This window comes from Mesoplodon bidens (genome assembly GCF_964165515.1).
Source record: "Mesoplodon bidens genome assembly, chromosome: 11".
Classification (NCBI taxonomy): Eukaryota; Metazoa; Chordata; class Mammalia; order Artiodactyla; family Ziphiidae; genus Mesoplodon; species Mesoplodon bidens.
Window position 1 is genome coordinate 19791871 of NC_138167.1, and position 15707 is coordinate 19807577.

Genomic DNA, 15707 nt, shown 5'->3' on the forward strand with positions numbered 1-15707 from the left:
ACCAAAAGAGAGAGAAACAGAGACAGACAGAGAGAGATTGCACAAATTTTAAAAAGTTGTTAACATTGGTTATAGCAGAAGACAGATGAGGAAGAATTTTCACTTTATACTTCTGCAACATCTGAGTTTTTTTTTTTTTACAATGTCCCTGCATTTCTTTTATAAGCAGAAAAATCCCAATAAAATTAAATTCTAAAAATGTAATTTAGAGGAATACCTGCTAAAACTGTTTCACTTAATAATTTCATTTCCAGTTCATATTTTGTGGCTTCAGGTTCTTCCTGGACAGAACTCTACAGAGAACACAAGGACAGATGGGTGTGATCGTCAGTGTCTGCTGCAGCCCAGATTCACTCTCTTCCTGTTCCAGTTCCCACTAGATTTCTGCTACCTTAATTCCAGGGCCTCAGATGGACACTTGCTCTGGCCTAAAACTGGATTCAAAAACAATATTTAAAAAATTAATTTAAATGAGAGCACATCTCCACAGAACCTCACAAGGGCAGCAGCTAGCCTGCTCAGATTCTTTGCTGAAAACCCTTTGCTGAAAAGTGTAAAACAGAGAGACTAGGAAGCAATGCAAGCTATAAAAATATTTGTATTTGCATTTTGGTTTTAGCCAAGTTTTAGATTTTGCTTGATTTTGGCAATAAACTCTCTGATAGACTAATTCCAAAGCCTGCTTTTGGGTAAGCCTCTGAGGGGAATTAAAGATGCTATGTACCAAGTAATGTAGAAGACATCATTACATCCTGGTGTAGTAAAAAGAATACTACAAAAAGAGGACATAGGAATTTATATTTAAATCTGCCACTAACTTACCTTTGTGACCTTGAGCAAGTCATTTAACCATTATGGGCCTCAAATGCCTGATCTAACAACCCATTTGGTATGTAACTGTGTGCCAGACATATGATACCTCTTGTAAACAATCCTAAAAGATAGCTATTATTTTCATTTTACAGAAAAGGGAACTGAAGCTTAGGGAGATGACTGGTCTAAGGGTCAAATAAAATAATAAAAGTAAAGAATTTTGTACACTGTAAAGTACTAGATAAATGCGGTATTATGAAAATTTGGTACATGTGTGCTAATATTTGCAAACTGGGTCACATCCAGCAAACTTCATTTGATCTCAAATACCACCTGTACTTTTCTACAGCAATAAAAGAATCTTATACCCAAATTCTAGTCAGAAGCTTAATGCCAGTTCATCCCACCATGCCTCTCACCCTCATCCACCATCCAAAGCCAAGTCCCCCTTAGTAAATTATCTTTTCCCTACTCTCATCACGATATTGCCCTGTATCTTCCTCTTGACCAGTTTTAACACTATGCATTCTCTGCCAACTCTCTCCATCAGGCCTCTGACACTTCTCACTTATTAACTCATTCATTCAAAGAATTTTTATTGAGTGCCTAACTTGTACAGGCATCCATAGATGCTAGAAGTAAAAGGAAGGAAAAGACAAGGTCCCTGACTTAAGGAGCTGCCAGTCTATTAGGAAAGCAGGTAAACAAACAGGCATAATACCATTTGTGGGTGCTGTAGTGTATTAAGGGGTCCACAATAGAATAGTAAGGAAGAACAGTTAATTCTGTGGGAGAAATAGTCTGTGGGTGGTGAAAAAAGGAAACGCTACCCAAAGGTGGTAAAGTTTGAACTAAATCTTGAAAGATAATTAGGTTTTCCCCAAAATGGTGGGAGGGAATTTTAAGTATGAGTGAAGGCAGAAAGGTATGAAGCAAAACAGAGGGTTACAAGCACCCCTGAGTAGTCAGGCATGGTTGGAATGAGACAGGCTAGGAGGGTGTAAAGATTTGAAGCTGGAGAGAGGCAGGCCAGCTTGTGGAGAGCTTTGGATGCCACTCTAAAGGCTAGAATTTCCTCTGTGGGTAAGAGAGAGCCCCAAAAAGATTTTTACTAGGAAAGTAACATGAAGAAATTTGCATTTGGAAAGAGAATTCTGGTGCCCACCTGATGAATGTATTGCTTTGTAAAGAGTAAGAAGTCCAAGGTAAGAGGATCAGGGCCTAACTCAAGATAGAAGCAATCAGGACCATTAGAAGGAGCATATGTGAGAGATGATAAGGAAGTAAATCAACATAACTTGGATGGCAACTGGATATAGAAGTAAGGCAAGGGACAGGCAAAGACTGATTTACAGATGCTTGGTTTAGGTAATAAGATGGATGGTGGTAACAATTACCAAGAAAAGAAAAGGAAGAATAGGTTTGGGGAAAAAAAGTAGTGAATTTGATTGTGGATATGTTGGATTTGAGGTACCCATGGAACATCTAGGTAGCCTTTGATATTATCTACCATTAAAAAGCCAGTTGCATTTCTTTCTTACGGGAAGGCTTTTCTCCAACAATAATATCAAAGATATCAAACCAACAAGTGAGTCAGCCTTTCCAATTCACATCTTCAAAAAGTTGAGAATTCTTCAGCATGTAGATCAAACTGGTTTTCTACCTTGCAGGGAGTCCAAGAATTTAGACTTTCTCAACAGAACGTTCCCCTTAATAACCACAGTACTTCAGTATGCAACAACAGGAATTTATCAGTGTCCGTATTAACACATAAGAGAATAATCTTGTATTTAAGTCAACACATTGCCTTTATCTAATTCATAATTTTTATAATTCTATGTTACTCTTTAGTTCAATTGACTCTTTTTAAAGTTAGACTTCTGGAGGAAGGAAGCAATGGGTCAGTTTACATTCTGATGCAAGTTCCTTACTCTTAATAACTATCCTAGAGTGTTTTCCTGTCATTGCAGCTAGAACATACTCCTGCACAATAATTAAACTCCAAACCACATTTATTGATACTATAAGCCTTCATAGTTTTATACATTCTAAAACTCCTTGTGTTTGTTGGCAATGAAACTGAAAAAAAAACGTGTTTCTTCATATTAATATCATGTTTATATCTGCTAATGAAAAGTCTTCTTTCATCATAATTGTTTTAGAAAATTTTCCATGTATTATTTTTCTTCTAGCTAAACTTTAATAGTGTTTTGTCAAGTCTCAACAGTTACCAACTGAAATTTTTATTTGAATTGCACTAAATTTATAGATTATATAATAAATCTATCTAAAAAATAACATTCCTTAAAACTGTTTGCCTGGAAATGTTGACAGAATATGAAGCAGAGAAGGTAGTTAAAGTATAACTTTTCAATGACACCTTGGTTCAACAGGTATAGGAACTGGCTTATAACAGGGAAGAACTTCACAGAACACAAGCAATTTTTCATTGTAACTTGATTAATGTGCAGTTATTGTAGTGTGGAAATTATTTTAATATATGTGTAATTTGAATTTGATATAAAAACATATGCTGGGTCATGAATAGATCATGGAAACAGATTAGAAATTCCAGAAATAGATCTCAGGATCCACTTGGGAATTTAGCATATGGCATTTCAGATCAATAGAAAAAGCCTAGGTTTATATGGTAAGTGTTTTGAGACAGCTGGCTAAGATTTGAAATAAAATAAATTTAGATTCTCCCCATTTTACACTAAAATAAATTCCAGATGGGTAAAAGATTTAAATGTGAAAACATAACGAAACCAATCAAAAGCCACAAAAATCATGAAAATATTAGAAGAGAACATGGGAGACTTGATATCAATAATTATCAATGAAATAGGTGATCTTGATATTGGACATCTGCAAAATGTCAGTACTGAATACTGTACACATTTGATAGAATGTCTTGAATTTTACTGTCCGTCAAGAGAATATCTACACAAAGGAAGTTCATTGATCTGAAATCCAATTTTTTCATCATCCAAAGATAATTTAACTACAGCTTCAGAATAAAGTGTTAGAATTGGTTCTTGATAAGGAATTGAAGATGAATTTTGAAAATTCAGCATCATATGCTTCATTTGTATAAAAGATAAGAATGATTACCCTGAGTGGGCCGAAGTCTCATTCATTCCTGTGGCTTTAATACCTTCTATAGGCCGGTGGTTCCCAAATCCCTGCTAGCGATGTTCTTCAGGCCACATACACTGTGCTGCTCAGCCCTGGAAAGACACAGTCTACACACACACGGTGGCTGGATCTGACTTTCCTCAGAACTCCAGGTTCACGTTTGCCTACTTGACATTTCCATTTGTGTGTTCCAAACTTACCATGTCGCCACCAAAATCCTCTGGTTTCTGTCACTCTCAACCAATTCAGCCCATACCTGTCCATCTCAGTAAATTGCGCTACCACCTTCTTAGTTCCCCAATCAAAACTCAGCAGGATTTGTTTATTTTACCTCCCAAACATATCCAGCTTTCCATGTCTCTTACCACCACCTTTGTCCAAGCCACCATGACTTCTCATGCCTTTCTAGTACTACTGAACTCAATACCATGCTTCTACTCTGGCCCCTCATAATTTTTTATCTACATAATGGCCAGAATAACTTTTCAAGGTGATAAATCATGCCATTCTCATACTTAGAGCCCTCTAATGCCTTCCTACTGCATTTACAATAAAATCTTAACTTCTTCTTCTGGCCTACAAAGTCCTGCTTCACCTCGCTTCTGCTTTTCTCTCTGACATCATCACATATCACTCTCCTCTTTGCCCACTGTACATCAGTCCACTGGCCTTCTTCCTGGTCTTCACTTCTGTCTTATGACCTTTGCAGTAATTTTACCCTCAGATCAGAATATTTCTACCCTAATAATTACATAGCTGATTCTTCTGGTCATTTGGGTTTCAGCTTAAATAATAACTCATCATACAAGCCCTCCCTAAACACCCAATCTAGTTACCACCCTGATTAATTCTGTGCATGCCATTTATTAGTATCTGCTATTTTCCAGTTTTTTCTTATTTATTGTTGGTATCTCCTGACTTGCAAGTAAATTGCGAGAGAAGGAATCTCATTTGTCCTTTACCACTGCCCTCTGAGGGCCAGAATAGTGCCTGGCATATAGAGGTAGGCATTCAATAAATATTTGCTGAATGAGTAAAGAAATAAGAACAAGGTCCAGGGTATGACCGGGGAAACAGGCTGAAGTAAGTCTGTAGGAAGTTAAAGGTTGATGAGTGCTAAAGCTAGGTTTTTCACGTGGGTTATCTTCATAGATTTTTAATTTATCCATGATGATGCCAAGAAGTCCATGAATCTCTAAGGCTATTTATTTCATGCCTCCACACTTTTCCCTCTGAGCAGAACAATTTCCTTTCCTTCCCATCTAAACTCCTCCATGCCTATCAAAAGATTTAGCTCAAAGGTTACCTCATCAGAGAAGACTTCCGGTCTGTTCATTCTGGGTTTTTCTTTTTTTTTTAATTCATTTTGATCTCTTAACTCCCATGCCTAATATCTCTCATTGCACATATCAGAGCGTACGGTAACTGTTACACTTATGCACAATCATGTCAAATTCCTCATAAAAGGCACTTAGTAAATTTTATATTTCATATATATGTTTTATATATTATATATACTCATATTTATATTAAATATATAATACATATATACTCATATTTATGTTAAATCTGGTATCTGTTTGTTTACTTATTTTTGGCTGCATTGGGTCTGTGTTGCTGTGCGGGGCTTTCTCTAGTTGCAGCGAGTTGGGGCTACTTTCCTTGTGGTGCGCAGGCTCCTCGTTGCAGTGGCTTCTCTTGTTGCGGAGCACGGGCACTAGGCATGCGGGCTCAGTAGTTGTGGCTTATGGGCTCTAGAGTGCAGGCTTAGTAGTTGTGGCACACGGGCTTAGTTACTCCGCAGCATGTAGAATCTTCCCGGACCAGGCCTTGAACCCATGTGCCCTGCATTGGCAGGTGGATTCTTAACCACTGTGCCACCAGGGAAGCCCGACAAAAACAATTTTTAACTTGAACTTTAAAAAGTTCAAAGGCCCATTATATCATGCATGCCCCTTAGATCACCAAACTATTTCTGAAGATAATTATTATTTTTAAAAAGCAACATTTCTCATATTTTGCTACACTTAAATTAGACTTTTCAAAAAATTTTCTAAGATATATTAATTGGAAAGACAGTATTAGCCAATACTGACATTATTGTAAATATTATTATTATTACACATTTAAATGAACTAAAATATGGTATCAAGAGCCCTCTAGTGGCAAAATTCTTAATAGACCCATGAAAAAGGAAGACAATTTGGACCATCCTCTAAACCTAAGAGATTTAATTTTTAAACTAAACCAAGTACTAAATACTTGGTATTTGTAATCACATCACATATCAAGCATAATTAAAGTATTTTGGGCCATAGATTCCTGCATTATTATACTAATATTTGCCTTGCAATCAGCCTCCAAATTTATTAAAATGATACAAGAAATGTAATATTATAATATGCCAACCTAAAATTATAAAAATAAGCAGCTTATCCTAAAGAAAAAGTTTTAAAAACTGAGAAATCTCTTCCTCTAAAGCCAAAACACAGTAAATTTGCCTACTGATCCTACAGGTAGTCCCTAATTTACATACACTCACACAAACACATGTACACATACACATACAAGTTAAATTTCATCAATTTATATGCCAGTTTAAAAAATGTATACCATACTATACCATACCAAGAAAACAGTGTTATGAGTGACATTTAGGGTTATGATAGTTTCTATATTGCCATGATTATAAAGGAATACAAACCTCACCACTGCCCATAAATATTGTTTCACATTCTGAGTTCCAACTGGACTGCAAGAAGCACACTTCTCCTGAGGCCGCTGTGGGGTTGGAAGTGAAGCCTCCCTATCATCACCTGTACTACGCCAGATCACTCCAGGGGTCACAACTGCTGAGGAGAGGGTCCCAAGAATCCCTAGTGACAAGCTTGTAGATTCCCTAAAGCGGCAGAAATGGTTCCCAGCACACCCAACTGTAACTGAGAGTCTTAAGTGTCTCAAAAACACAGGATAATTTTAATGTGGGGACTGGTTGAATTCTTTGATACGAGTGATTGTTCTTACACAGGTTGTTCACAACAAATCAGACTCAAGTTAGGGCCTACTTTTAATCACTTAACCGTCCATTCATTTGCTTATTCCTTCATTCATTCAATAAACATTTATCGAAACTCCATCACATACCAGGCCCTGTGCTTACTGTAAATATTCAATCTATCAGGATATCCTCGTCCTCGAGATCATAATTTAGTGTTTAAATTAAGAATTTTAATAATTAAACAGAATGATAAGAGCATGGTAAAGATACATCTAATTTAGTCTGAAAATAAGGGGAGAACTTTGTGGAGGTAAAATTGAAAGTGATAAAATAAAATTTATATTTTAAAGCAGGACTAGAAAATGTAAGCATAACATATTCCCTGCCTGTATTGGGCCCTCCCTAATGTACAATGTGCATCTGCATTATACATTAGCCAGACATCCTCAAAGGTAGGAATGCCTGCCACAAAGATCAATGTTTTTTCCTTTTTCTGATGTCGGCAAAGTAACTTCTTAGATTAGCATTCTTTCACAACTCTGTAAGGGGTCATGGTGATTTACTGCTCACTTTGTACATGCTTACCTGGATTATGCATCTTTGGTGAACTTTATGTAAAATGTCAGTGTGTGATTTTGATGTACAATCCTTTGTCTTGAAAATGTATATGACTGTGCCTTCGACTTCTAACAAGTGGAACAGTTCTCAGACCTTCTGAGAATGTGTCTCCCAGGTTATAATTCTCAGTTTGGCTCAAATAAAATTCTATTTTTTCTTCTTAACTTGATTGTTAATTGAATTTTTGTCAACAAAGGTAAGTCTTAAAAGACAAGTAGATGTTAGGTAAAGTGGATGAGGATGATGGGAGGAAGGGAATTTCACAAGGACAGAATAGCAAGTGGAGTGTCATAAAGGCTTATCATGAATTGTCCCTTTTTAAAAAGAAAAAAATAAAAGGAAATATATTGTTTCATTTTCAATCAGGAAAGGAATGTGTGTTCAGTACTTATTTATTGAAAATTCAAACAATATAGAAGTGTAAAGAGAATAAAAAATCACTGATAGTATATCATCATCCCATCCTTCTCACACTCCCTCCTCTCTACTCCAAGATAGCCACTGTTTGGATAAGCAGGCTGCCAGATTTTTTCTTACGATTTCACAAATAAGTATTTTTTTCCCTTACAAAAACAGAACCCTATTGCAAATATAGTCTTGTATCTTGAAAAAAATATCTTAAAAATGCATCTTAGGTATTTTCCCATATAAAAGTATACATGTTCTACTCCAAGATGGCGATGTAGGAGTATCCCGAAGCCACCTCCTCCCACAAACACACTAAATCTACAGCTGCATATGGAACAATTTTCTCTGAAAAAAAACCCGAAAACTAGCTGAGTGACTCCTACGCATCGAGTGAATGGGAAAAAGCCCACACTGAAGCAGGTAGGAGAGGCTGAGACACAATCTCGCCATAAACCCACCCCTGTACAGCAAATCACAATCAGGAGGGAACTTACAAACATGAGCTTCTCCCCAAACAAAGAGATTGAACTGCACACCAGGCCTCAACTTTTAAAACTTGCACCTGAGAAACTAGCCCCCAAAACATCTAGCTTTTTTAAATTTATTTATTTATTTATTTATTATTTTTTTTATTTTTATTTTTTTTTATTTATTAGTTTCTGCTTTATAACAAAGTGAATCAGTCATACATATACATCTGTTCCCACATCCCTTCCCTCATGCATCTCCCTCCCTCCCACCCTCCCCATCCCACCCCTCCAGGCGGTCACAAAGCACCGAGCACCTACTTGAGAATGGACTTGAGGATATGGGGAGGGGGAAGGGTAAGCTGTGACAAAGCGAAAGAGAGGCATGGACATATATACACTACCAAACGTAAGGTAGATAGCTAGTGAGAAGCAGCCGCAGAACATCTAGCTTTGAAAGTCAAGAGGGCTTGCTTCCACCAGACCCAGAAGGCTATGCAAACTGAGAAGCAGTTTTTAAAGGGCCCCTGTGTGCAGACTCACCTGCCCCAGGGCCCAGGGCAGAGGTGGCCGACTGGAAAGCAGCCTGACTTTCTGTGAATGAGGCTTATTTGATTATCTTAAAGCGTAGGCCTGAGGGGCAGGCATCTACTATTTAACACACAGCTAGGGGGCCTACTGAATTACTCTCCAAAAACAAGAGGCCAGCAGGTGCCATATCTTTGTGCTCTCCTTCTATTTTGGTCCAGATCACCCGGATCTCCCAAAAAGGAGCTTGTATCACCCAGCGGACACCTCTTGCTCACCTGTCTCTGGTGGCTGGTGGGGCTCACATTTACGGGTCCCAGGGACTGGAACAAATGAAGAAAGAGTTCTTAACTGGCTACCACCCCCAGGGCACAGCAGAGAGGCGACACACCCAGGAGCTCAGTCTTTCTGTGAAAGAGGCCTATTAGTTTATCTTCATAGCTGTGGCTTGAGGGGTAGGCTTCTAACTGAACACACATCTAACGGCCCACTGTAATCCTCCCTAGAGACCTCAGAAGGAAGGCACTATCTCTCTTGAGCACCAGTGTTTCCCAGGGGAAGCTTGTACATGTGTCTGGTGCCCTGGTTTTTACATTTGGTGCCCTGGTTTTTCTGGCTGCTGCCCAGGGCCTGGCCCTTGATTGCCTGGTTCTGGTGGCCAGCAGAGCTTGTATTCATGAGTTCAACAGGATGGTAGCAAAGAAAGAAACAGTTCTTAACTGGCTATCACCTCAAGGCTCAGCTCAGAGGGAGCAGAAAATCCCAGAAGACTATCTCCCAGTCCTCCCCTGAAAGATGCATACTTGTATACTTTAAAATTTGTTGCTTGAAGGTCTGGCTTCCAATCAGCCTGGACCTAGGTGCTGACTGAGCTCCTTCCTTTCGGGACACTGACAGGTCTTGGTACACCCTCAACTATTGGGAGCCACTAAAAATAAAGTAGGTGCTTGGACAATCACAAAGAATTGAGAGACAACCAAGGTAGTGTTGAAGGATATATTTCATCTCCTACACTAGACTACTCCTTCAATACTGGGAGAGGTGGCTGTTTTATCTAACCAATACAGAGAGTCAAGAAAAGTGGAGAAACAGACGAATATATTCCAAACAAAAGAACATGATAAAACCTCAGAAAAAGACCTTAATGAAACAGATGAGTGATTTACCTGATAAAGAGCTCAGAACAATGGTCGTAGAGATGCTAACTGAGCCTAGGAGAAGAATAAAGGAACATACTGAGAATCTCAACAAAGATAAAATATAAGAAAGTACCAAATAGAAGTCACAGAGCCAAAGAATACAATAACTGAACTGAAAAGTACAACAGAGAAATTCAGTAGCAGATTAGATAAAGCTGGAAAAAACGATCTGAGAACTCACAGACAAGGCAGTAGAACTCACCCAAGCAAAAAGAAAAATGAAAGATAGCTTAAGAGACTTATGGAACAACATCAAGCAGACCAACATTTGCATTATGGGGGTCCCAGAAGGAGAGGAGAGAGACAAGGGGGCAGAAAACTTATTTGAAGAAATAATGGATGAAAACTTCCCAACCTAGGGAAGGAAACAGACATTCAGATCCAGGAAGCCCAGAGAGTACCAAAAAAGATAAATTCAAAGAAGCCCACACCAAGACATTTTATAATTAAAGTGTCAAAAGTTAAAGACAAGGAAGAATCTTAAAAACAGCAGGAGAAAAGCAACTTGTTACATACAAGGGAACCCCCATAAGATTACCAGTATATTTTTCAGCAGAAAATTTGCAGGCCAAAAGGGAGTGGCATAATGTATTCAATGAGCTAAAAGAAAAAAAACACACACACACACACAAACCGAAGCAAGAATACTTTACCCGTCAGTGTTTTCATACAGAATCGAAGAACAGAAAAAGAGTTTTCCAGACAAGCAAAAGCTAAAGGAGTTCATCATCACTAGACCAGCCTTACAAGGAATGTTAAAGGGACTTCTTTAAACTGAAATGAAAGGGTGCTAATTAGTAACAGGAAAACATATGAAAGTATAAAGAAAAATATATGTATAATTCAGAATAATGTTGTAAAAATGGTGGGTTAATCACTTATAAAGCTAGTATGAATGTTAAAAGACAAAGTAGTAAAAATAAATATAACTACAATATTTTGTTGAGAATAACACAAGATAAAAATATGTAAATTATGACATCAAAAACATAAAACGTGGTGAGGGGTAAAAGTGTAGAGCTTTAGAATACATTCAAACTTAAATTGTTATCAATTTAAAATAGATTGTTATAAATATAAGTTGTTTTATGTAAGTCTTGTGGTAAACACAAAGCAAAAACCTATTGTAAATACACAAAAGACAAAGATAAAAGAATCTAAGCATACCAGTACAGAAAATCATCAAATCACAAAGAAAGAGAACAAGAAAAGAAGAAAGGAACAGAGGAACTACAAAACATCCAGAAAACAATGACCACAATGGCAGTAAGTATATACCTATCAATAAATACCTTAAATGTACATGGGGTAAATTTTCCAATCAAAAGACATAGACTGGCTGAATGGATAAAAACACAAGACCCAGCAATGTGCTGCCTGTAAGAGACTCACTTTAAATATAAATACACACACAGACTGAAAGTGAAAGCATAAAAAGGGATATTCTATGCAAATAGAAACCAAAAGAAAGCTGGGGCAGCTATACTTTTATCAGCAAAAATAGACTTTAAGAAAAAGAGTGTAATAAAAGACAAAGAAAGTCATTACATAATGATAAAAGAGTTAATCTAATAAAAGAATATAACATTTGTAAACATTCACATACCCAACATAGGAGCACCTAATATATATAGCAAACAGACATAAAGGAAGAAACAGAAAGCAATACAATAATAGTAGGAGACTTTAACACCCTACTTTCATCAATGGATAGATCATCCAGACAGAAACCAATAAGAAAACATTGGCCTTAAACAACACATTAGACAAGATAGACTTAACAGACATACACAGAATATTTCATCCAAAAGCAACAGAATACCCTTCCGTCTCAAGTGCACATGGAACATTCTCCAGGGTAGATCATATGTTAGGCCACAGAACAAATCTTAATAAATTTAAGAAAACTAGAATCATATCAAGCATCTTTTCAGACAACAATGGTATGAAACTAGAAAACAATTACAAGAAAAAAAAACTAGAAAATTCACAAACATGTGGGGCTTAAACAACATACTACTGGACAACCAATAGGTCAAAGAAGAAATCAAAAAAATATCTCAAGACAAATGAAAATGGAAGTAAAATATACCAAAACTTATGGGATAAGGCAAAAAAGGTTGTAAGACAGAATTTCACAGCGATAAATGCCTACATCAAGAAACAAAAAAGAGGGGGCTTCCCTGGTGGCGCAGTGGTTGAGAATCTGCCTGCCAATGCAGGGGACAGGGGTTCGAGCCCTGGTCTGGGAAGATCCCACATGCCGCGGAGCAACTAGCCCCGTGAGCCACAAATACTGAGCCTGTGCGTCTGGAGCCTGTGCTCCGCAACGAGAGGCCGCGATAGTGAGAGACCCGTGCACCGCGATGAGGAGTGGCCCCCACTTGCCGCAACTAGAGAAAGCCCTCGCACAGAAACGAAGAGCCAACACAGCCATAAATAAATAAATAAATAAAATTAAAAAAAAAAAAAAAAGAAACAAAAAAGATCTATAAACTACCTAACTTTACATCTCAAGAAACTGGAAAAAGAACAAATGAAGCCCAAAATTAGTAGAAGGAAGGAAATAACAAAGATCAGAGCAGAAATAAATAAAATAGAGACTAAAAAGACAATAAAAAGATCAATAAAACTAAGAGCTTTTTTTTTGCAAAGATAAACAAAATTGACAAAGCTTTAGGTAGATTTACAAAGAAAAACCTTAACCCTAACTCCTAACCCAGGCCCTCCATCCAAACCCAAACCCCAAACCTAACCCCTGGTTCATACCTGTAACCTTACCTGTACTATAAACCCTAACTTAACCAAAAAGCCATAAAATCATGTATCATATAGCCATGTAGCTATAGTCATAAACCATAACCATAAACCATAAACCTAACCATAACCAGAAATTGAAACCAGAACCATAATCCATAAATTATAACCAGAAACTGAAATCAGAACCACAAACCATGATTTATAACCAGAAACAATATACATAACCAGAAACCACATCCATAAGCCATCAACCATAACCATTAACTATAACCATAACTAAAATATAAACCATAAATTATAAACCATATAGTATAACCATAAACTCTAACCTTAACCCAGCCCCAGGTCAGCTCCCATACCAGCCCCAGCCCTAGCCTTAGTCCGCTAAATCAGCTGTCCCCACCCTTTCTGGCACCAGGGACCGGTTTCGTGGAAGACAATTTTTCCACGGATGGGAAGGGGGAGGGGGGCGGGGGTGATGGTTCAGGCGGTAATGCAAGCACTGGGGAGCAATGGCAAGAGGCAGATGAAGCCTGGCTTGCTTACCTGCCGCTCACCTCCTGCTGTGCAGCCAGTTCCTAACAGGCAGCAGACCAGTAGCAGTCCGTGGCCCACGGGTTGGGGACCCCTGCTCTGAACCACTAACACCAACCCCAATCTAATCAAATCATACAAAGACATTATAAAAAGAAAACTACAGATCAACATTCCTTCTAAATATAGATGTAAGAATCCTTCACAAAATAATAGAAATATGAAACCAACAGGATATTGAAAAGATTATGCACCAAAAGCAAGTGTCTCTACACCAGAATTTCCAGGTTGTTAATATACTGAACCAAGCAAGGTAATAGATTATTAAATTAAAACCATGTAATGTAATACATGACAATTATTGTATGTTCATGTAACTTGATGCAGAAAAAGCTTTAAACAAATGCCAGTGCAATTTCATCATATAAACACAAAAGTAGGAGGAAAGGGACATTCATTCGATATGATACAAAGCATTAGACAAAACACACAGGAAGTATCATGCTCAATGTTGAGGACTGAAAGGTTTATCCCTGAATTCAGGAGCAAGGCCACGTTGCTGGCTTTCACCATTGTTACAATATGGTACTGGAAATTCTACCCAGAGCAATGAGGAAAAACATAAAAGGCATCCACATATGAAAGGAGAAAGTAAAACCATGGCTATTCACAGACACAGATGACAGCATCTTACATATATGTTTCCAAAGGATCAACAGAAAAATCATTTGAGCTAGTCAACTAATATCAGCAAAGTTAGAGGACAAAATATCAATACACAAAAATTTGTTTATTTGTATGTACTAGCAATAAATATTCTCAAAAGGAATTTAAGAAGACAGTCACATTTTAAATAATGTCAACACCAATAAAATATTTAGGAATAGATTTAATCAAGGTGCAAGACTGTACACTGAAAATCATAAAACATAGCTGAAAGAAATGAAGAAAACCTAAATAATGTGAAGACATCCCATGGTGATAGAAAGACTTAATATTGTTAAGATGTCAATAGTACATAATGCGATCTACAGATTCAATGTGATTCCTATGAAAATTCTTGAAGGCTTTTGGGAAGAAATACACAAGCTTATCCTAACATTCATATGAAATTTCAAGGGACCCCAAAGAGCCAAAACAATCTCAAAAATCAAAGTTGGAGGCTTACTCTTCCCAATTTCACATGTTAGTACACAGCAACAGTAAATAAAACATTGTGATACTGGCATAGAGATATACATATAGATCAGTGGGATTGAATGGAAAACTGAGAAATAAACACATCCATCTACAGTCAATTGATTTTTGACAAGGGCAGAAAATATTAAATTGGGGAAAGAATGATCTTGTCAACAGATGGTGCTAGGCAACTGGTTATCTATGTACAGAGGGATGAAATTGGACTCTTACCTCATACCACATACAAAAATTAACTCAAAATAGACAAAAGGCTTAGTCATCCCTCCATATATGTGGGTTCTGCATCCACAAATTCAATCAATTGTGGATCAAAAATAATCCAAAAAATAATTCTAGGTTACAAAATGAAAAACTTGAATTTGCCTTGCTGGTAACTATTTACATAGCATTTACATCATATTTACAACTATTTATATAACATTTACATTGTATTAGGCATTATAAGTAATCTTGAGATGATTTAAAGTATATGGGAATATGTGTGTAGGATATATGCAAATATTATGCTATTTTATATAAGGGACTTGACCATCTGTGAATTTTGGTATCCACAGGGCAGTCCTGGAACCATTCCTTCATGGATACTGAGGAATGACCATATAAACTCTAGAAGAAAACATGGGGATAAATCTTCATGACCTTGGATTTAGCAATGGTTTCTTAGATCTGACACCAAGGCACAGGCAATGAAAGAAAAAAATAGATAAATTGGATTTCCTCAAAATTAAAAACTTTTGTGCATCAAAAACACTATCCAGAAAGTGGAAGAAAGACAGCCCACAGAATGGAAGAAAATATTTGCACATTTTAATAGATCTGGTAAAAGTCTGTTATCCAGAATATATCAAGAACTTTTACAACTCATCAACAAAAAGACAAAGAAGTCAATTTTTTAAATGGACAAAGGACTTGAATAGATCCTTCTCCAGATGAGACATACACATGGTCCACAAGCACATGAAAAGATGTCAAATATCAAAATAGTAAAAATGGTGTGAGGCCATGGGCAATTATTAGGGTGGTAGCCTCTACAAAACTTCAAGG

The 15707-nt window shown here is 37.2% G+C and overlaps 1 protein-coding gene across 1 annotated transcript in view; it reads right to left on the minus strand.

Annotated features, from left to right (window-relative positions):
* The window catches only part of DNAI7 (dynein axonemal intermediate chain 7), a 75002-nt gene that overhangs the window by 13297 nt on the left and 45998 nt on the right, over positions 1-15707 (minus strand). Inside the window, exon 9 of the mRNA XM_081248304.1 lies at positions 218-293. Coding sequence (XP_081104430.1) covers positions 218-293 — 76 coding nt within the window. The remainder of the gene's footprint in view (positions 1-217; positions 294-15707) is intronic.